This window comes from Parambassis ranga, chromosome 7 (assembly GCF_900634625.1).
Source record: "Parambassis ranga chromosome 7, fParRan2.1, whole genome shotgun sequence".
Lineage (NCBI taxonomy): Eukaryota > Metazoa > Chordata > Actinopteri > Ambassidae > Parambassis > Parambassis ranga.
In genome coordinates, this window is record NC_041028.1 from 21,386,408 (window position 1) to 21,408,856 (window position 22,449).

A 22,449-nucleotide genomic window follows, 5' to 3' on the forward strand; every position below is an offset into this window, starting at 1 on the left:
AGGCACACGTCTCCTTCACTTCGTCATCTTCTCTCTGCTCAACCTGCCGTCGACGGATAATCTGCTTTCCCCATTTGCGCTCACTCACACCTTCACAATTATCACTCCCTCAACAATTAACAAGCAGTCGGTAATTAGTGCTGTTGTTTTCAGCATACCTGCTTTATTCTGGAAGTCACACATACTGTACAGCAGCTGACAGCGTCAGCCTGATGCTCCTGGCTCTGCATGCTATCTCAAGCCACTTTTTCTCAGCCGTGATACAGCTGCTACTCTGGGAAGCAGCGGAATTCCTCAGAGATTTCTTCACAGAGTCTAGAATTGGCACCACTTGCAATTCCCCTGTACTGCAGGCCTCCTAAAAAAAGAATACACCATCAGAGTCGTTCTTTCGTTTTTTTCCCGACAAGGCAGACTCCCCCAGTGCAGACAAAGGGGCAGTTGTAAATGACACAGTGTGCATTTAGCTGTTTTTAAATTGCTGTTTTATGTTTGTGCAGATAGGAGGGTGTGTGTGCTTTTCTTCTCTCTGTGTGTGTGTGTGTGTGTGTGTTTCGGCCTATGACGGCCTGTCTACTTGGATATTTCTCCATCTGTCTGTGTGACAGCAACGTAGCTGCCTGCTGCTGTAAACACTAGTTATTTTCAGACAGTCTTTAAAACACTTCACTCAGACACAAGCCAGCAATGCACAACACGCAGTAGTAGAATCTCTCAGGGACTCTAAGAGCTCCTGGTTTTATCCTCTTTTCTCCCATCAGCACTGCACTCCACTGCCATCATCCTGGCAATATGAATCACTGTAATTTGCTGGGGATCTGTGATAATACCTGAAAGTTAAGCGTTACCACACAGAGATTCTTTTCTGTTTACTGTAGACAGTCTTTAAGCTTTTTTTGTCCTCTCTGTCTGTTTCCCTTTGAATTCCTCTGTCTTAACCTCTCTCTGTGCATGTGTCTGGTATGCAGACTCCAACAGTCACAGGCCTGTCCCCGAGCAGAGGTCCAGAGTCCGGAGGCACTAAAGTAACCATCATGGGGGAGAACCTCGGCGCCGGCAGCAGTGTCAACGTTCAGTTTGGAAACCAGACGTGTGAATTCTTCGGGTGAGATTTTTCTCCTCCATCCTTTTTTACTGTAGATGCAAGCACAAAATGTTAATTTGCTAAAATCGGATTCTGTTTAACACAGATGTCTTTCTGTATTTTCACATTGTGATGAGGTGTGATGAGTATAACATGGATATTAGGGAGAAAGCTGGAAAATGCCACCTGCACCTTCATGTGTTACCTTTGTTTCTGTACACCTATAATACATACTGATGGGTTGACTCTGAGTTTCCTGAACTTTTTATGCATCACTGTCACAAAATGTTAGTTATATGGCATGCTGTGCCCAAAATAAAACTGTGAAGATGATGTGGATTATTCCCATTAAATAAGCTGCGATTTTTCAAGGCTTTCTTGTATTCTTTTCCCTTGATATTACAGAGAGTTCCCCTAAGGGAAAGTCTCTTTTTCTCTCTCTGTCAGAAACTTGTGTAAATCTTAATAAGGTTTTGATGACCTACTGCATCAAACCTTGCAATAATAGCTTCGAGAAAAAACCTTTTTCTCCTTTCTTCATCTCAACCCGTCCTTTTTTCCATCAATCTGTTTATCTCATCTTCTCCTCCCATCCCCCGTTTCCTCCCTCCATCGCTCCCACATGCCCTCTTTCTGCTTTGCACTCCTCAAGGCACCTATTTTAAGCTTCTGCTGCGGTAGTCTTGACTGTAATGTTGTAAGGTTGAGGAGTCAACTTTAATGAGATATGGGGCTAATTGTTGGTTTGTGCTTCACTGTATTTCTGGTAAGGGAGAGAGAGGAGGAGCAGAATGGGGCTTCTCTGCTAATGAAATGGGATAAATATAGAGGGTGCGCAGGTGGATCGTGCCTTGTAGAGGGAGCAGAAAGCAAATACTGTAACTGTAATATGTTCTGCACTCATATTGTTGTTTTAAATTATTCCACTAATGTCTGTACTCTTCACCTGCAGACGCACCATGACGGAGATTGTCTGCTACTCTGCCCCCTCTCTGTCCGGGGTCGGCCCCGTTCAGATCAGCGTGAGTGTGGATCGTGCACAAATCAAAGAGAGCCTCACCTTCGAGTACATAGAGGATCCCACAGTCCAACGTATAGAACCAGACTGGAGCATCGCAAGGTAACCATGATCATCACATACACAGACTGTAGATGTGAGATTCTATCCTTCAAGCTTCTGACACCCAGGCAAAGATTTCTTCCCCCGATCCAGATCTTTAGAGCCAGTCAGTCCAGGCCAGCGACAATAAGCAGACATGAGTCAGTATTGCACTTTCAATTACTGTTCGGTTCTCTTCCAATTAGTCTGGATCTGATAGAACAGCTCACAGATTGGAGAGGATGGGCACTGTTGAGACTGAGATTCTCCTATCGAATGCAGTGTTTATCCATCTGTTGAACGTCTTTGGCAGATACACATACACACCATACACTACTAATTAAAAAGGAGGAGAGGGCTGAAGATGAAATAGCGGCTTTAGAGAACAATGTGCTATCAGAGGTGTGAGTCCGCAGCAGATGGCATGGGCTTAGGGGAAGGAGTGCAGGGTGCAGAAAATGATGGCACAAAGGGAATAGAGGGGAGAAATAAAGGCAGATACGGACTGGAAAGAACATCACGTATATTTTTGTTCTTTTTTTTGTACGCAGGAGGAGAAAATACATCGAAAATCCAACTAATTATAAGTCGATACTGTTTTATACTGAAACACAGTACAGGAGCAGCCAGTCTCCACGTAGCTGTGTCTTATTTATTGAGCCTATAGACAGCACAAGGTCTGTCTATAGTAACTCATTGTCCATAGTTTGAACCTGACCTAGGAGCATAAACCCCTCATGTGTTATTGCAGTTGCTCCTGGTCTTTATTCAGCCTGCCACATTGATGGTCACATCTATAAAAACATTTACTGTAAAACAACTCAGACCAGCTGCAGGACGAGCTGGACTTCCAGCAGTTTTCATCCCTTCTTCTTTGTGCTGATGCGTCTTCAGGCCCAGAGCGGCTGCTGGATCTTAATATGCTCGAGCTGTCTCAGTATTTCAAACACAAATCTGCACCAGTTGATTGTAGCTAGTGAAATCCGTTAAAATGCATCATCCTCCACTCCAAAAGCTATTACCTCCTCAAGAAACCGAGGATGAGATGCCGATTGGATGCATTTATTTTATAACATTTTGAGAAGTACATCAGGGGGAGAAGTATTTTAAATCCATTTTTATAAAAGGATGCACTTGTGAATAGATTGTGTATAAATACATTTTGTCTTTTTCCCGTAGTGGTCACACCCCCTCTGATGGTGACAGGGACAATCTGGATGTGGTTCAGGAGCCAGGATCCGTGTGAAGTACGCCGGCCGAGAGTCTGTCAATGTAAGAACCACTTCACTGTTTAGCTCGTGCTGCAGGTGCACCTGACGTACACCTACTACTGTACATGCAGGTGTACACTAACTAGGTCCCCTCTGACTCTGTGTGTGTGTATGCACACACTGATGCAGTACTGGAGCCAGCTGGAGGACAGTAGGACTTGAGGAAGGGTGTTGGTGAGTCAGTGGGGAGATTGTTGGAGGTGTGCATGATCGGGGGCAAGGAGACTCCTAATGGCTTTCAACGGAAGATTAACTGCAGTCAGAAGTCTTTGGTCAGCATAAAGAGCCCTCGTATAATCAAAGTGTTGGCTGCAGGAAATCGTTACAAATTACATTTGAGCCCCTGTCTTGGGGCCCTTGTTTAATTAAGAGGATGGGATTTCCTCTGCGTGGTCTGGAGTAAGGTGGGGAGGACAGGAGAGTGGACTAAAGGAGAGAACGAAGGATAAAAAAGCAAAAACAGATGAGTGTGTACGGTGGCCGCGTGCCTTACAGATGGCAAATCATGCATCAGAGTTTAGTGTTAGTTCAAAGACTAACAAAGTCCACAGCAAAGGTTTTTGGCTCCAGATGTGTCAGACCATTTCTTTGTCACTTTACTTTGTGTCTTCACAGAACAGAAATGACAAAAAAAGAACATGTTCACGTTAGATTTCTTTGCTACTCTGACGTGTGTCCAGCTCTAGCACTGGTTTCACATACTGTTATTTTGATAGGGCGGGCTGCTCTTTAAGCCTCATAGTCAGCAGCTAGTAAAAGTTTTACTTCCAATCAAGTCTTGCCTTACATTTAAGGCCCAAATGAGACTTGTTGATGTTGCATTGGTGTGTGTGCTGTGTTGTATGTCAGTGTCAGACTCATCTACCAAACAAACTACTGCTGTGTGGATTCTCTTGTTATGTACTTACAGCCATACTTCCTTCAGAAAGTAATAAATAGTAAATAAAAAAATAAACTGCAGATGTTTGTTGGTGACAGTTGGTGAGCAGTAGTTGTTATGAAACTTTATTTTTATGTAAAATACCATCTCTTTATTGTGCTGCTCCTTCAGGCATCTTTTCTGTTGCATGAAAAAACTGAGAATCACACATTGCCACACAGCGGAAACAGTCTCACACTTGAAGTTGTCATTTATAGACTTTTTAGAACAGGTTTGCATGCAAACATACACAGAAATATTTTCAGCCACCTCACGTGCAGAATCCAGCACAGCTTTATGCCAACATGCCTCCTTCCTGTCTGCACTTCCAGCTTCACGTCCCCAGTCTAAAACTGGCCCAAGTGTCTGTCTTGCTTAGAGAAGGTTTCCTAAATACAACTCATCATTCTGCCCTGGGGGTTTCTGTGCTACAGTTTTCCTCGTGTAAGAGCACAGTTTCCCTAAAAGACCTTTGTGAGTTAGGAATGGTGTAATTACAAGTAAAAGACCGAGAGAAAAGCACACTTGATGAGGAATAAAGACAGACCTGGCGAAATGCGATTTGACTCGTGTGAGGGTGTCGCTGTCTGATTTGTCAGTTTCCAAAGCTTTGAAAGACACTTGTTCGTCTCCGCCCCGCCTCGTCTCATCCAGCTCCCCACCTTGCACCTCGCAAAAAGAAGACCGTGTCACTGTCTTGATTGCCCTCACAGCCACAGAGAATGAATTTCTATTAAATGCTAAGGTTACAATTACCCATCCTTCATCCCACCCCTCAGACCCCGTCTACCCCTTCCCCTGTTTTTGTCACTGCAGGAAGGCAAACAGCAGAGCAGCCTATAGCAATAAGAGCTGCTGTCTGTCAGCCAGCCTTCAAATGATCACCTGTCTCCCACTAAATTGCTTCTCTTCTCTCTCTCCCTTGTGTCACCTGCACAGATTCACAAAGAAACCAGGCGAGAAAGAGAGAGAGAGAGAGAAAAGACAATTTTCTTTGTGAAATGCTCTGTATCTGTCACTGGATTCACAATTGAAACATTTATCATGATCTTGATTAAAGCTAAAAGGGTTATTTTGCAGCTTCGGAACATTTCCCTGTCCCAGACAGATCTCATCCAACGCATTTGCCACACTTAAGATGGCTGGACGGGGTGTCAGGTGCTTTTACAGCAGCTGCTGATCATAGCAAATGTTACGGTTCTACCTATCGCTTGTCGGCTGTCTGACCACTGAAGGGCGCTGATCAATACCATAATCAATGATAACGGAGACCTTAGTATTTACATGTTTATAAGCATCCATACATATCACCTCCCCATGTCAGCATCATGAGTGGTTTATTGATTATCTCACATTCACAGCCGGACCTGCACTCTTTCCTCATTGGTTATAGATCTAAATAAACATGATACATTTAAGGTGCAGATTCATTTTAAATCCTCAGATGATGCATAACAAATTTCCCTCTGTTGCCCCTCAGCGTTAGTTGAGCTGAGGCAAGGACAGCCCCAGTGTCTCCCCTCAGTCCTGTGCACATGTCGACAGTGTTTGTGTAATTATTCTTTTAGCCAGATGGGAGAGACCAACGTTCTGCTCTGTACCTTTAATCATAACGAACCTCTGCACATAAAGCAGTGCCACAGCCTTATGCTAGAATACCACTCAGAACCCTGCATGTGTGGATGGATCGGTGCTGAAGTTAGACTTAATGCAGTTCTAGCAGTTGGCTGGACCGCAGGCAGGAAAATAGACCCCGTGTGGGAGTAACCAAGTATAGGAGCAGCAGAACAGCCAGTGACTAGCTCTCAAATATTAGCTTCCAGATGACCTTTGACACCGTGACCTCCTCACATTTTTCCTACGCGCAGCTCCACAGCCAACCCATCTTATCTATCTCCTTGTGCTCTCTCTCTCTCGGTCTCTCCTTCAGTCTCTCTCTCTCTCTTTCTCTCTCTCTCTCTCTCTCTCTCTCACCACTACCCTGGCCAGAGACCTTTGAATGATTGAGTGGGCTGTAGCCGCACAGTAGATCATGGTAATGTATTCAGCCAGAGGGGTTGGAGTGTTACTGCCTTAAAACACACTGGCTCTATCCAACACTAGAGAAAGAAGACAGATGAGGCCAAGATTCCAATTATTTTCTCTTTCTGTTGACCTCAATTCACTTTATCAATGCTACACACTGACTGGCTTCTTTTACCAAACGGCCTAAAGGAAGAATTGTGCTGTCGTGTACTTTGTGTTTGACAACATACAGACTTTTTTTAATTGTGATGCACTGCAGCAGAAATACGTAATGTTTTTTTTGATGTAGATGGAGAAATAGAATGTAATCTAGTAATCCTTATAGATCCATCTGTACTGTAAACATAGGGCACAGTACTGTAATGACACATATATATATATTATCCATCTGTTGAAGGGTAGACGTCAGGCAAAGGTGTCACAGTGTTTATTCCCCTGCCGAGCCAAATATCATTTTCTCTCTATCAAATCCCAGAATGCCCCATTTACCCATCACTATTTACTCACTGTTCACTTTGGATTTACACACGTTACGCTCACTGCCACACAGCCTGAAAAACATCCTACAGGATAGGAGTCGTTTTCCATCCTGACAGGATTCAGCGAAAGAAAGGATTTATTTAAGAGGAAGTGAGGACAGTGCAGGGGGGGGGCCCACAGTATCCATCTCCGGCAGAGCAGATGGTAGTCAGAGCTTCACTTGACTTGCAAATGCCTTGCTGTTCCAATGTGACAGTCACGAGGATTCTACGGGAGCATCTGGGCCTGTCTGTGTAACATGTCACCATGCCAACAGTAAGAAAGCAGCCAGTATCAAACTTAGCTTGAACTTGTTTATCCACTAAACCTTTAATACTGACACACTGATGAAAAGAACACACGGTTTGAGAGGTTTGTTTGTCCTGCACCATGCAGTGTTCACACCATATGGGCTCAGATGCTAAACAGCAACAACAACAACAAGCAGGGCGCCTGCACGAGGATCACAATAAGCACAAATGGATGGATAGAATCAATGAGATGCTGCATTCAGTGAGTCGCACTCTTAATAAGTGGATGCTTTGATTCTCTGATCTGCAACAGAGCTGTTCAGATGTTCCTTGCTTGTGGTTCTCTGTGAAGCAGCACCCATTTTGATACAGTAATGCTTCTGTAAAATTTTCATTAAGTCTCATGTCTTCTTACAACTTTTTAGCTGCTAATGTGATTTCACAGGATCTAAACTTGGTGAAAGTGTGTCAGGAGTCCTATCTGGCTGTGCTATCTATTTTTATAAGGGCTTATCTCCTCGCTCTACATTATGGTGCTGCTACCGTAGCTTGTAAAGTGGAAAATGTCATGATGGGCTGGTTGCCTAGCATTCAGAGCTTGTAGTAGTTACAGGCTTTTGGAGTTGTGGTGCTGCAGGCAGCTTTAATGTTGGAATCATGTTTTCTTTCATACTTATATAAGCACAGGTGTTACAGGCAAAGACCTGTGCAGGATATTGATAAAACGTATGAAGCCGAAGTGTTTGGATTGATTTCACTAAAGGTGCTATGTGTGTCTGATATCTGTGTCTAATAACATGTTGTGTCAGATACCACGTTTGTTGGCTGATTCCGGGATCACTGAAATTCTATTTAATGTTGATGCATTAGGGAAAAATAAAACAATCCACAGGCCTCTGCTGCTTAATGTCTCTCCACATCAGCAGCAGGTTGCAGTCTCTGCTACACTGCACTAGCCATAGCTAGTATGAAGCAATATGATTAAGTGAGCAGCCCTACAACAGATCCAGACAAACATCACATCACTTATAATCAATGTATTCTGCCGCAGCCCTGTTGCCCCAGCTGATCCATTCCACAGGTCATTGTTGCCAAAAATAGTCTTGCACTAAAAGATAAACTACAATCTGTGCCAGTGTTATGAAATTGAATAAACTTGTGGTTTCCCTTGAGCAAAGTACTAATACCACATTGTATGTATTGGGTTTTGGTAGCACAGACAAAGTACCATCACAGCAGATAAATCAATAATTAAAGCAGCATCACAATTAGCCTGATATGCATCACATATTACACACAGATAATACGATTCAATGAAACCTTCTGTAATCCTATTTCCGAGAAGAAAGTGAGTAAAGATGCCAATCCCTGCTTTCTCCTACCACAATGCGTTCCTTCAACCCACCTTGCTCCATGCTGGCAAAATCCAATTGGGTGTTCCCTACACAGAATGAGTTTACATCGATCTCCCCGGCCTTCTCCAGAGTAGCAGACAACAGTAGGAGGCGCGGTAGCCGCTCGCGTTCACCACCTTTGATGATATTTACCTCTAATTAAGTTTCTTCCCCAGAGAGAGAGGGCTGGGAAGGAGTGAAAGGAGATAAAAACCCTTCTGAACAGAGTGCTGTGCAGCAATCAATCCTCCCTCTCCTTCCCTCTAGAGCTGAGCCAGGGAGGATGGATGGAAGACAGGTCTCTCATCTGGGCAAACTGGAGAGAAGTAATAAAAGAGCCATAGCTCAGCCTCCACCGGAGGAGACAGAGGAGCAGCCTCTCCATCCTTTGTGGTGGTTGTTCTCCAGTGGTTTTCAGTGAGGCAGCCGCAGCAAATTTATCGTCAGTGTTTATAGAGGTTTCCTCTTCAATAAAGACGGATTTATGACAGCAAAGAAGTGGAATTTTATGTGTCAATTATTATGCTGGTGAGCTCCCTTCAGGGTTTTTGTTGATGCCACAGTTCGGGTTGTAACAGACAGAGGTGTTTATGATGGAACTGGAACTCTGCTTTATTTTTGCAGCCTTAGCGGTGCTGAGCTGTGTAGGTTTATCCTGGATGACTGAATCACATTTCTTGTTTCATTTGGAGGTGCTCAGGCTACCATAACATGATGTGTAAGACCGCTTCAGTGCGACCTCGCTGTTGCAGCACAGAAAGTAGATTTTCCCTGTGACTTTTTTTCACTTGTGTTTGTTCACGCTCTCTCTAGGTGTGTAAAGTATTGAACACTACCAGCATGAGCTGCTTTGCTCCCTCCCTGATGGCGGAGTACCATCCAGGTTTGGACACGGTGAAGCACGCGGACGAGTTTGGATTCATCTTCAACAACGTGCAGGCTCTGTTGGTCTACAATAATACCAACCTCCTCTACTACCCAAACCCTTATTTTGAGCCGCTCAGCACCACCGGTGTCCTGGAGCAGAAACCAGGATCCCCCATCATTCTCAAGGTAAAGACTGTGCCGTTTATAATGAATTTAATTAAAGAGAACTCACATTGTTAGAAGTACTTTGACCTTTTTTCCCCTCATAGCTCATTAATGTGATATTTTTCTGTCATAATTTGTGTTTGCGAAACCTTTTGAATAAAAGACAGAATTCATTTAGGGATGTATTGTAATCCTTTCTCCTGACTGGCAGCTGTTCCCACTTACCGCCACTGGAGATATATGTATGCCCTGATCGCTGTATGATATCCTAGTTGGTAGCAGCTGTGCTTAGAGCCGGGATCTAATTTACAGTGTATTTATGTGGCACATCGTTTTTGTTCATCTATAAAAAAAACATGCCTTTGAACTGCGTGCTTGTTTGTCTCCTGATTTCACACCCCTCACTGTTCACTGCTATATGCCCACAGGGCAGAAACCTGGTCCCCCCAGCATCAGGAGGGGTGAAGCTTAACTACACGGTGCTGATAGGAGAGACTCCCTGCTCTGTCACTGTGTCTGAGAGCCAGCTGCTGTGTGAGCCGCCCAACCTCACAGGACAATACAAGTCATGGTCAGTGCCTCGTCTGTGTTCCTGACTTACATACCCACTCATCTTCCTCGTTCCTGTATTTGTGATTTCTTCCTCATAACAGTTGGCCTCTAAACTCTATTATTTGTACTCTTACGTTGTCATGTCAGCTGAAGCAAAGGGGTCAAAGATAGAGGCAGCGCAAGTGTGCTCTAAGCTGTCAGAAGGTTCTGCCAGAATCCACTGCAATTACTTTTAGTTGCCTGCTTATTGAGTGCAAGCCCCGGACTATTTCCCTCTCAATGTCAACGTATGCTGTCAACAGCCATATGTTTGTAGCTCAGTGCACAGTTTTGAGAGACTTGGCATTGCTGTGTTTCAGTTATCACTTTAACAATGTGAAAATTGCACAGAGTTGTTAAAGGATGAGGATTTACTGTGATCATGTGTGTTTGCATCTCTTGGCAGGTTCAAGTGGGAGGTCTGCAGGTCTCTCCAGGTGCCGTTCACATCATGTCCGACAGCCTGCTGACCCTTCCGGCCATAGTTAGCATCGCAGCAGGTGGAGGTCTCCTCCTCATCATCGTCATCCTGGTCCTCATCGCCTACAAACGAAAATCACGAGAAAACGACCTGACTCTCAAGCGCTTGCAGATGCAAATGGACAACCTGGAGTCGCGAGTTGCCCTCGAGTGCAAAGAAGGTTCGTAACAACACAGAGCGGCAGTGTTAAGTGAGGGTGATTATGGGTCTACTTTGCCTGGTATATCCATTTACATCCAGTCATTTTAGAGGTCGGCCCGTCACTTACGAAGCTGAATGTTGTTGAGGGAATGCTTTTTACTCCAACAGGCTGTAATCACACAGCGAGCATAAATGTGTGCATTTAGTAGTGTAGTAAGTAAATTACTGGTGATATGAATGTGTTCAAAATGCAGCGGAAGTTTCTCTAAATGTGGGTCAGTGAGTCATGCTGGTTATTTATCACAACACTCTCAGTCAGTCAGCCCTGCATGAGACCCTGCTCAACTAGTTTTGCATGCTGGGTACAGACCTCATCACAGCAAGACACACGTTAAACATGAGACACGTTCCCTAAACAGAGGGGCCGTTTACCTTTGAGATTGTGTCTGTGTTTCTATACTAGGTGTGTTTTGGTGAAGCCCATGTCCCAGTGTTTATATGTGGAAAATGCTACACAATCCTATATGACTTATCCTTTCCTGGGCAGTTTTAGTTGCCACATTTAGTGTGATACCGTGTCCACCGTCGTCCAATCTGACACATGGAGCTTGGCAACACACATTATCTTCAGCGATGGCACAGTAGTTTAATCTAACCTTTGAGCCCTTGTCCGAGGATAACCTATAAGTTCAGGCAAGGCCCCGGTTTCCACTTCAACAGCGTTTCAGTTCTGTTTTGCAACACTCAGTTCAGCTTCAGTGATTCAAATAGGCTCTGCTGATTGGCCCCTAATGTCATCATCTGGGTCATTATAGCCAATCAACTGAGGCAGCAAAAAAGTCAGGTTATGTTTGACAGTGTTCAGCGGATTTCATCATCAGCAAGCAGACCTTATTATTTATCCCCTCCAGCCACCCTGATCGCCTCTCCCAGTGTTACTTATGCAGCATAAAAACACCCTATTGCAGCAAAGAATTGTCAAATGACAGATGGATACAGAGAGACAGGCAGCCAGGCAGAGTAGGCAAAACAGGGGGATCACACAGGCAGCCCTGGGAAAGGAGCAGATTAATGTTTTAACCATTAGCAGTGGTCAGAGGAGTGCTTCCCTGCAGGGTGATTTAGATAGGTACCCGAGTTCCTCCTTACGTACGCTGTGAGTCCACATGTTGGTGTGTAAACCTCTGAGTCACAGGGGGGCTGCAGGGCCAGGAGGTGAAGACTAAGACTGGATTGAGGTGATGGGGTTTTTAAGGAGGGTGTTTGGGGGACTGCTGCTGCTCCTGTGATAGGCTGCAGACAGGGAGCCCTCCCCAAGGGCGGCAATGCAGAGCAACAGAGCCGTGGGCCTGAACGGGAGACAGTCAGGATGGAGCCAATTAACTAGTGCTCACCTGCAGCCCCACACTGAGATGACACACTCTTTGGGGCCTTTGCTACAGCCAATTTACTGGCTGGTAGATAAGAATGAGTGAGAAAAGGATGGTGTGTGTGTGTGAGAGAGAGAGAGTTCTGTATTTTTAAGGGAGAGATGTGAAATATTGAGTTTTTCTGACATGAAGTCTATCTCGACTTTTCTGTCATCTTCATCACCACGGAAGTAAACACCGTGAAGATAAGATGGATTCACATATTTAGTCCCAGAGGATTAAAGAGTTTTTATTTTCATGATTTCTCACTCCTCTCTCTCTCTCTTTCCGTCCTCACCTCGTATTCCAGCCTTTGCTTGAGTTGCAGACAGACATCAATGAGCTGACCAGTGACCTCGACAGAGCTGGTATCCCCTATCTGGACTACCGGACATATGCCATGAGGGTCCTCTTCCCTGGCATAGAAGACCATCCTGTCCTCAGAGAGCTTGAGGTAAGTGGAGAGACAAATGTGCTAGAAAGAAATCAAGCAATTAGCAAGATGAGGGAAACACAGAAGCTGTAAATGCATTGACAAAGGCCAAGAAAAAGTCAGACTGAGGTTAAGGGGAGCCTTAGGGGAGCCAAGGTTTGAGCCTGCCCTTAACACTCTCCCCGTAGGGCAACCTCCATAAGCGGGAAATTGCTCGAGGGGGAAAGGATACCAGTGTGCCACTTATCCTTTCCACACTCTGGTCTCACATACATACATAGTCAATCATGCTGGTAGCATCCACACACACATATACTATATATATATATATATATATATATACACACACCCATGCAAGCTCCCTCATGGAAAACAGGGTCCCAGCACATGGCTATTTCATCCACCAGTGGCTGCAGTATGAGGGGTAATGAAGTGAGTAATTCCCAGGCAGGACTGTGGGTTCCTCCTTCGGGTGGAAAACTGGCTGGTTAACACTTTTTTTTTTTGCTCCTCTTCATGGGGCCAGAGCAGTTTTGGGAAACAAGTTTATTTTATGTGGAATGCACAGAGAGTGGTGTCCACAGGATGAAGCTATCAGGGATAAAGAGATTGCATGTGATAGAGGCACAGCTTTTTATTTGTAGATTGGGTGAGGCAGAGCGGGACGGGATGGGACCGGATTATCAGGTATGGTTAATTAGAGGGATGGTAGTGGTGGTTGAGATAAGGCTGGCCCTGTATGCTAGAGGTCAGAGGCCCTGTTTATGTTTGGCATAGATCACAATAGGACAGCTCCATTCTGCTTCTTTACATTGCTGGCATTTCAGCCTCCTGCGGGTTAAAAACAAAGCATTTAATCCTTAATCCATCCATGTTCTTAAATCGCTTTGACCTGTACAGGGTCAGGTGGCCAATGGGCAAGAGGCAGGAACTCCCTAGACAGGTTGCCAATCTGTCACAGGGCTGAGACACACAACCACACCTTTGTCTTCAAAATAAAAAAAGTATACATAATTATATCAATATAGTGGGGAAGTAAGAGCCCGTGCTTAGCTTAGCATTACAGGTTTTTCCTGGATTAGTTGTGTTGTGATGTGCACTCAAGCAAACACAAAGTTTTGTCACTTGGATTGTGTTGCTCTGGAAAGTTTTTTGACATTTGACTTGGGTGAAATGGTGGCTAACTCAGAGTACAAAGATTTTTAAAAGACTCCCAGTCAATAATTGATTAAGATCTTCTCAGTTACCCACCATGAGTGGGAGTTTCTGTCTGCCTGAAGTGAAATATGAGTGAGTGTTTTCGGTGCTTTTGGAAAAATCTTTATTTTGTGTGAGTCAAGGTCACAGTGAAAAGTTGAAGTGCAACAAATCTTTAAAAGCCAGTCTAACTTATTTTGATTTGAATTATTACTTGACAAATTGATGCTGGATATTTACTTTTCTTCCTCCCTCATCTGTACAGGTGTCAGGTAACGGCCAGCAGAATGTGGAAAAGGCCCTGAAGCTGTTTGGCCAGCTCATCAACAACAAAGTGTTCCTGCTCACCTTCATCCGAACACTAGAAATGCAGCGCTCTTTCTCCATGAGGGACCGTGGCAACGTGGCCTCACTTATCATGACTGCCCTGCAGGGGCGACTGGAGTACGCCACCGATGTCCTTAAACACCTGCTGTCGGACCTGATTGACCGCAACCTGGAGAGCAAGAACCACCCCAAACTGCTGCTGCGCAGGTAACCTGGCTGCGAAGCCCTTTAGAAATCAGCAGATTTACATTGCATACATTATCTCTATCAAAGACAGTCAGATGGGATGGAGTAAGATTGCACATGATTACATTTACAAAGAGGTGCAGGCATGGCTGGAGGAGGTAGCTGCTGGAGATGGATGGGGATTAGATATATATGTTTCATACCCATTTGTTTATGGGTGGATGGGTTCTGATTTCCCTGTGTAACCATAAGGACACTTTGCCGCATTTTAATGAGTTCTGTAGCACATTTACAGTACGCTGAGATAAACAGCATTCGCCATGCTCATCAGGACAAACATCTGAGTTCTCTGCATAATTCCACTCTCTGGCACCGTGTTCCTCCCACTGCTCTCTCTTAATGCCACTGTCAGTCTCACTTATCCTCCAGGCTCAGGCTCCTTATGAAACATTCAGAAGTGGTAACTTTTTTCCTCTCTGTGTATCCACAGTGCATTGTTTTCCCGGGGAGTTGGGATGTGTTAAAACTTTAAACACCTGCTAAGTCCTTGCCCAAGTGTCCTCAGCTGCTTTGTAGGTATAGAAACTTGGTAAAGGACTGAAAAAAACAATTGTTTGCTCAAAAGCTATGTGCACAGTCCTTCTCGAAAGTTGCTCTGTGCATGATTTAGATTATGTTTACTTGGCTAATAAGCTGAAAAAGTGAGAGCAGGCAGTTGCTTTACCTTCAGACAACACATTCATTCTTTTGTTAGTGCCTCACATTAGCAGTCAGAGTAAACAACTGCCAGAAAGGACTGAACGCTCATGTAGAGAGACGAGTAAAGCAACCCAGCCTCAAATGGACCTGGATTAAGCTATTTCACATGACAGCGGGGCCCCACGTCACCTCTAAGTTTTCATTATCCACTCCTATTAGGGGCACAGTGGTACGTAATCCTCAGGTCCCGCTGCTGCAGCCTGCAGGGCTGAATGTCCCGTCGTTTTTTACATTTTACTCCCCATTTTTGTGAAGAATTCAAGAGATTATTGATTTGACATGGCTCTTTTCTGTTGTCTTCTTCATCGCCTATTTAGAGGAAAGCCGACAGTCAAGCCAGCAGGCTGACTCACACACAAATGCACACACACGTCTGTGACGATAGTCAAATTGAACATGTCTCTAAGCTGTAATTGTGTGTGTGCGGGGCATCGAGTGAGGCTGCTGGGCTGGGCTTTGCAGCCATTTTACCTATTAAGCTGTCTTTTCTATCTGCTCACATTCAGACGCAGGTTGTTTAATGGTAATTATAAATTAGCGACATATAAACAGACGTTTTTATAGTGTCCAAATGGAGCTACTTGTACTGTACCAACAAAAAAAGCTATGCCGCGTATACTAAGACCGAGTTATCTCAGTGCATTAATGGCAGCAGCAGCCCCTCCAAATGAAATATTAGTGAGCTAACAGATTACAGCTCCAACATACAGGAAGGCCCTACAGGTCAACCAGCCCACTTCCTTTTCTCATTTATTTTACAGTGGGTTGAAAGTGTATCCTAAGAAGACATGTTTTAGTCGTAGCAAAGAGCTTTGCTCCGCTCTCTGCTCAGCTGCCATCGTTTCTCTGGAGGTGGGCTCGACCTTTTAAGAGATCACACCATCATCGCACAACCATTACAGAGAGAAATGCAAAAATAGTTCCATCTATAGTGTGTATTAGACGCTTGTCCTCACGTTACCTCAGTTACTGGGAGCAGTATTAAAATTTAATTTGCACAAGGTATCCACATTGTTGTTTATTAAAGGGTATGGCGGTCCATATTCTATAAATGGACAAGACCAGCAAAACTAACATGATGTTAGACAGTCTCTCAGTCCTTTACAAGCTCTGCAGCCTTTTTAATGAATATTTTCTTCATTCCCTTCCTATGGAGATGCACTTTCCCAGCAACAATGGCAAATAATATTAGCAAGCCACTGTGTGATCCAGCATACATCACAGACTGGGTCTGTCTCTGCTGAATGTACAGAAGAAAGGCCAGAATAATTCTCTCATGGGGACTGGGGGGGGTCATGTTGGAAAAGAGTCCATACTGGATTCTCTGCAGTAGATTAAAGACACTAAAGCCTAAAAACCCACCCATCCATTGGCTGCTGACCATGATGTTACTTCCTCATTAGCTAATTTGATGTGTAAAAACTTTTTTTTAAGTTGGGTCTGTGTCCATTTGACTTATATGGGGGGGCTAACATGACCTGTACTGCAGCCAGCCACCAGGGGGCAATCTAAATGTTTTTTTTGATGTCGTCCATCTTTATATACAGTCTATGACACACACATTTTGTACTCATCTCGCACTGCTGGAATGGCAAGATAATGATCTGCATTGTTGTTTAACAAAAAACTTTTTTTTTTAGCAAAGGTTTGTTTTACAGACGTTTTTGGGGGGATTATGTGGTTTTAGTAGTTTGACAGTCTGAACTCGTGATACATAAGAATTAGGTTCAGAATACAGGTTTATCTACACTGTACGATTGTGCACTGTACAGTATTGAGGACACTCTGACACAGTGGAGTGGTTCAATGTCATTTTCTCCTCCAAAGTAAGACACCCTTAATAATTGAGCCCCTTCTCTCTGCAGTGACTTTTAGTCAGAAGATGGGTGCCATCATTTACTATTGCAGAGAATAGAAGGAGAAGAACAGGCAGGAAGAATGGAACAATGCAATTATAGTTAAAGGACTAATAAACATATTTAGCAGTGGTACGTGGGCAGCACGTCAAAGACGTTGCATATAAACTCTAATTATCACTGCATCTCCTCCTGCTTCTCGCTGTCTCTGCCTACAACATGCTTGTCTTTCTGTATTCCTCTCACGTGAGCAGATCGTCTCTCCATAGTACAGTATGATTTTCCATACTTAAGTAGTAGTGTTCATTTATAGCAGTCTACAGTTGTATTTCTATATGACTACAATCATTTTTGATCGATTAGATTTTACTTTTTGTTTAAGTAACATATCACAGAGTTGAAATGAATGCATGTGAGTAAGCAGAATGAACAACACTGCTATTTATGTGAGGAAAGTGCAGAACAGTAGCAGAGAATGCACCATGCCTGGTGTTACTGGCTCAGTATGATGATGGGTTGGATGTGTTTTAATGCTAGAGGGCGATTGTAAATGTTGCGCTTCATACTCTGATCATGCTCAGTTACAGTAAGTGCTCTTGTTTTATCCTCCACCATACCACACCAGTAAAAACAGTTTATAGCATAAACACTGTACATTTATGTAGCAGAGGAATCTCAGAGTCAGTGTAGTTCCTGGAATGATGTTTGAAGTGTGCACTCGTGCTCTTCTGCGCCGTGTTTTTCAGAGGAGATCCGGTCTCTTTGGTATTTAAAGATTTCAGATGCCTTCTGGTTTCTTTGTCTTGACAGGCAAAGATTTGAGCACTTTCATTCCCCTTAAAAGCTTTTTGAAGCAATATCTAAGCTTTGATTTCCTCACTCCTCACCGCACTAAGTGGAATTGATGCAGCAAGCTCATAATGTTTGGATTGCATTTAGCAACATTCATATGTGGGATTTGTTCTTGGATCCACGCTTTCTCTCTCCGGCGCTCCTCCTCCTCCTGCTGCTGCTGTCCTTGGCCTCTCTTTTTGTCTGTCCGTAATTACTCAGACTCTTGCTCTGTTATTTAACCCCCCACCAAAACATCCCGTTCTCCTTTTCCTTCCTAAGTTTTGCCACAGCCACTTGCCTCACCCGGTTCCTCTCGTCCTCTCCTTTATAATGTTCTTTTAATGGAATCACAGAACATTGCTTCTATCACCTTGAGACTTTTCAATCTTGTATTATTTTTCTCCTCAGCGTTTTTCTAATGAGATTTCCGCCCATGCAGAGCAATGGAGTACAGCATTATTAAGAGAGCGAGTATTGTGTTTGGCATTAGTTTCATTGAAAGACATTCCACTGCCTGCTAACACAGCACCCCCCCACCGCTTCCCCATCCCCTCCATTCCTGTAGCTGCCATTAGGAGAGCAGAGATGGAGCCCCTCTTAAACACTATGTGGGATAATGAAATCCTGATGTTCATTAATGGAACTCAATTAATAGAAAGAAGGAAGTGGAGGCAGATGAGGAGGAGGAGGACATGATGGAGAGGAGAAGGAGGAGAACAAAGTGCCCCCTCCTCACCCCTCCTCACCCGACTTTCAAGAGGAGAGATATTAAGGGGGGAGTCGGCACAGCCCCCGCACAAAAGGCTTTATTTGACTTCCTTCTTCGGGACTTGCTGAGCTTATTAAAAGGCTTAATAGGTTCCATTAACTTCTAACACACTCAAGTCTCATACAACCAGGGAGGGGCACATGGCAAGCAGGGGAGGGGGAATTCTTGTAGAGGAAGGAGGGCAATTACAGAGGGATTTAGGGTATTGTCCAAAAAATCCACAATATATTTAGGTTTATACAGCGTGAAAATACAGCCTAAGGCTCTCATTATGCTTTCAAACAGAGATGTTTCTTCTGTGCAGCTGATAAATACTGCATGCGTGCCTCTCTGTATGTATGTATGCATTCACTCACCTGTGTGTTTATGTATATATATATATGTATGTATAGTATGTCAGGAGAAGAAAAGCATAGAGCCTGCGCACATGCCACCAAAGAGGATGCAGACACACACATGCACAGCGATTTCCTGCAGTGTTTACTCTCTCATCCCGTAGCTGAAACTGGGTGAACTAATCTACATCCTTCCCCACCCACCACCCCCTGCTGGCTCATCACACTTCAAATAGGTTGTCACCCAGCTCTCCATCCTCTCACAACGAGCTGCCAATAGACTGGCCAGCGGTGTCAGTCGCATGGGAATAGCCTCCGAGCGCGGGAGACAACATCACGACTGAGGCGCACATCATTCAAAACAAAGCATAAGCCCTGCTCCGCTGTCCTGCAGCTGAAGGGAAGTTCTCCATTTGGGAAAAAAAACAGTGAAGCCTCATTCTGTCTCAGAGTAATGAGAAAGAATGACTGACACTTTTTGCCGTCTCAGTGACTAAACTGTTGTAACCTCCCCGGCTTAGACAGTCCTTCTGGGACGTCTGCCTCAGTCCCAGACTCTTGCTTATAGCCTTCAAACACGACTTAACACAATTATCTCCGTAATAGTCATAATCATCCTCCAGGTCCATTTCAGAGCATGAATAGGTATAATCATTCTAACCACTATTGAGGAGACGGAAGCCTTCTAGCTTGTCTTTAATACCTGGCTGCTTCGATTCCAGCTAATCCCCAGTTCAGCATTGTGCACTCTGCATGGCCCCTCCATCATATCCACTGGAGTAATCACAGTCATTTCCTGCTACATTAAGAGGGTCATTTTTTTCCAATGCATCGCCATTTAAATTGCTCATATACAAGCTGAGTGGCAGAGATCATCAGCAGCTAGGTGACAATCACAAGCTGTCACACTCCTGCAAAAAGCAGTCCGTGGGGCACTCTAACACGCCGTGAACTTGTGATTAGTGCATGTAGCGGCTGTGTTAGAGCTAGCAGGAGTAATGACTTTGATAATGATGTGGACTAAAAAGTAGTGTTAATTCTGTCGGCTCTTAGGCTCGTGTCACCTGCTTCAAATGTTATCTTCTTATTAAATTGCCATTATCAGACCCACACATTTGGCTACTAGGCAAACACTAATAATAGAGCACATTCTGGCCTATTAATAGGTAGACCGGGGTTCTACTAGACACTTTTTGGGAACCATGATGGCCTCTCGATGGGATGATCAATTCAGAATTGGCTGCTTGTGACTTATTTAACCTCAGAAGACAAAAGAGCATTTTTAGGAGATGAATTGGAAGTTTGCAATTCCGATCAGGTGCATGTCCACACAGAACTAAGCCTTTCATCTATGCTTCATGCTCGTTAACCATTCCCACCTGACTGTTTGGTATTCTGTGTGTGTGTGTGTGTGTGTGTGTGTGTTTAAAGTCTAACCTCTGTTTGTCTAGTGTTCCACAATGGTGCTAATGAGGCAGGGGGGAGGACGTCCACTCGGCATTCCCCAGAAAGATATGAGCAGAAATCATAAAAGGCACGGCCCTCTCATGTGCTCTGTGGTAGAAATAGTGAAGAGGTCAATGCACACTTGTGTTTTTTCATGCCCAATCAAGCCCAGCAGCACCTCCATGTGTGATTGACTGGGAAGGGAGAGGAGGTGGGGCGGAAGGAGGGAGGACAAAAAGAGAGGAGAGGAGATCGGTTTGGCTGTGATCAGGCGCTACCTGGCTGTGACAGCACTCGTCTCTCTCAACAGCTGAGGCTTGTCACAGCTGCTGATGTCCCACTGTGTGGAACCACACGTGAATAATCAAGCACACACATTTGTTCACGCTCACATCCATGCATACTCAATCACACAAACAAACACACACACACACAGATGCCCTCTCTCTGCTCTGCTGTGTTCATTCACTGTGACCACAGTGTTGCAGAGGCAGGATGTACCCACCCAGGATGTCAAGATAACCTTTTCAGTTCTTCCCTGTAACGTCATGAATTATGGAACAGTTTTGTAATCTAAAAGTTCTGAAATATCAAGAACTTACATTTTGTTGGTTTTTATGTCATTTCAGAACCGAGTCGGTTGCAGAGAAGATGCTCACGAACTGGTTCGCCTTCCTCCTTCACAAATTCCTCAAGGTCAGTGCACCAAGCGAAACGTGTTTTGGGTCTGTGCGTGTTTACACATACAGACATGAGTTTGTGTCGTGTTAAGATTGCAAGTTAAAACTGTGATTGTACAGTAGGTGTTTTACAGCCTAGTGATTTTTTTGGGTTTATGCCATGATGTTCACTCATGTGTGAATGTGTTTGTCTGTCTTTGTGTGTGTGTTCACAGGAGTGTGCCGGGGAGCCTCTGTTCATGCTGTACTGCGCCATCAAGCAGCAGATGGAAAAGGGGCCCATCGACGCCATCACTGGAGAGGCCCGTTACTCCCTGAGTGAAGACAAGCTCATCCGCCAGCAGATCGAGTACAAAACCCTGGTACGTCACACTCCAGCGGGCGCAGACACACACACAGTTTGTGCTTGCACTCAAAATTTGCTTTTAGCTAAATTTGCAGCCACACAGCAATTTTTTAAAATTGGGAAATAGAACTTCAACACACTTAATTGTTTAACTTTCTAGTTTTTACCCATTTTACGGGCGACATGACTGTTTGCTGTTTTCTTTACTGTGGGAAGAAAAAGATCTAATGATCCCACAGGCTCCAGTGTTGGTCCAACATCAGGGCGGGTGGCTGTGGAGAATGGAACACACCAACCGACCCCTTCTCCACACACACATGCACAGGGAGGAAAAAAAAGCACTCACGCTGCCAGCATGTGACATGACAATGCTCTGATTGCTCTGACTGGGAATTTGGCTCATTACGTGCTAATACCCCGGCAGAGCTGGAAATTGGTGTCCCGCCGAAGGTGTGAAATTAGATTTCGGGATGCCAGCGAGAGCGGAAATGGTTTCTCAATGCTCCTGCCATGCTCCAAGGAGACTCTAATGAGGGCAAAGCCTCAAGCTGGACACAAAGTCCAGGCAGGAACAGGGCACCTCAAGCCTTTGTTTTTCTCTCTGTGATATTTCGCTCTGTCTTGCTCCTCAGATCCTAAACTGTGTGAACCCAGACAACGAAAACAGCCCAGAGATTCCAGTGAAGGTGCTGAACTGCGACACCATCACCCAAGTGAAGGAGAAGATACTGGACGCCGTTTACAAGAACATGCCCTATTCTCAGCGGCCGCGTGCAGTCGACATGGACCTGGGTATTACACACACACACAATCCAAACACTTGCAGATGCAGCTGGCGGGTGTGAAGTCCTGCGCGCCCACAGATTAATGTATCAGTGATAGAAAACCTAGCCATGTGTACAGATTATCAGTGCATTAGTGTGATAAAAGCTGTGTTCCAGCAGCCGGGCCAGCCAACCAGTCTGAGAGTGCTGCTGCCAGGCCTTCTATCAAACTGACTGACAGTGTGTGGCGCATCCCTCCGTCTGGCTGCTTTCACTGCCTGGTTGTGCCAATAAGACACAG

At 44.6% G+C, this 22,449-nt stretch overlaps 1 protein-coding gene across 1 annotated transcript in view; it reads left to right on the forward strand.

Annotated features, from left to right (window-relative positions):
- plxna2 (plexin A2) overlaps positions 1–22,449 on the forward strand; it is a 106,743-nt gene that overhangs the window by 67,449 nt on the left and 16,845 nt on the right. The window contains 12 exon segments of the mRNA XM_028409518.1: positions 969–1,105; positions 2,037–2,204; positions 3,363–3,415; positions 3,418–3,455; positions 9,376–9,615; positions 10,023–10,169; positions 10,592–10,826; positions 12,528–12,670; positions 14,112–14,380; positions 20,988–21,054; positions 21,254–21,400; positions 22,017–22,176. Of these exon segments, the coding sequence (XP_028265319.1) occupies positions 969–1,105; positions 2,037–2,204; positions 3,363–3,415; positions 3,418–3,455; positions 9,376–9,615; positions 10,023–10,169; positions 10,592–10,826; positions 12,528–12,670; positions 14,112–14,380; positions 20,988–21,054; positions 21,254–21,400; positions 22,017–22,176 (1,804 nt within the window).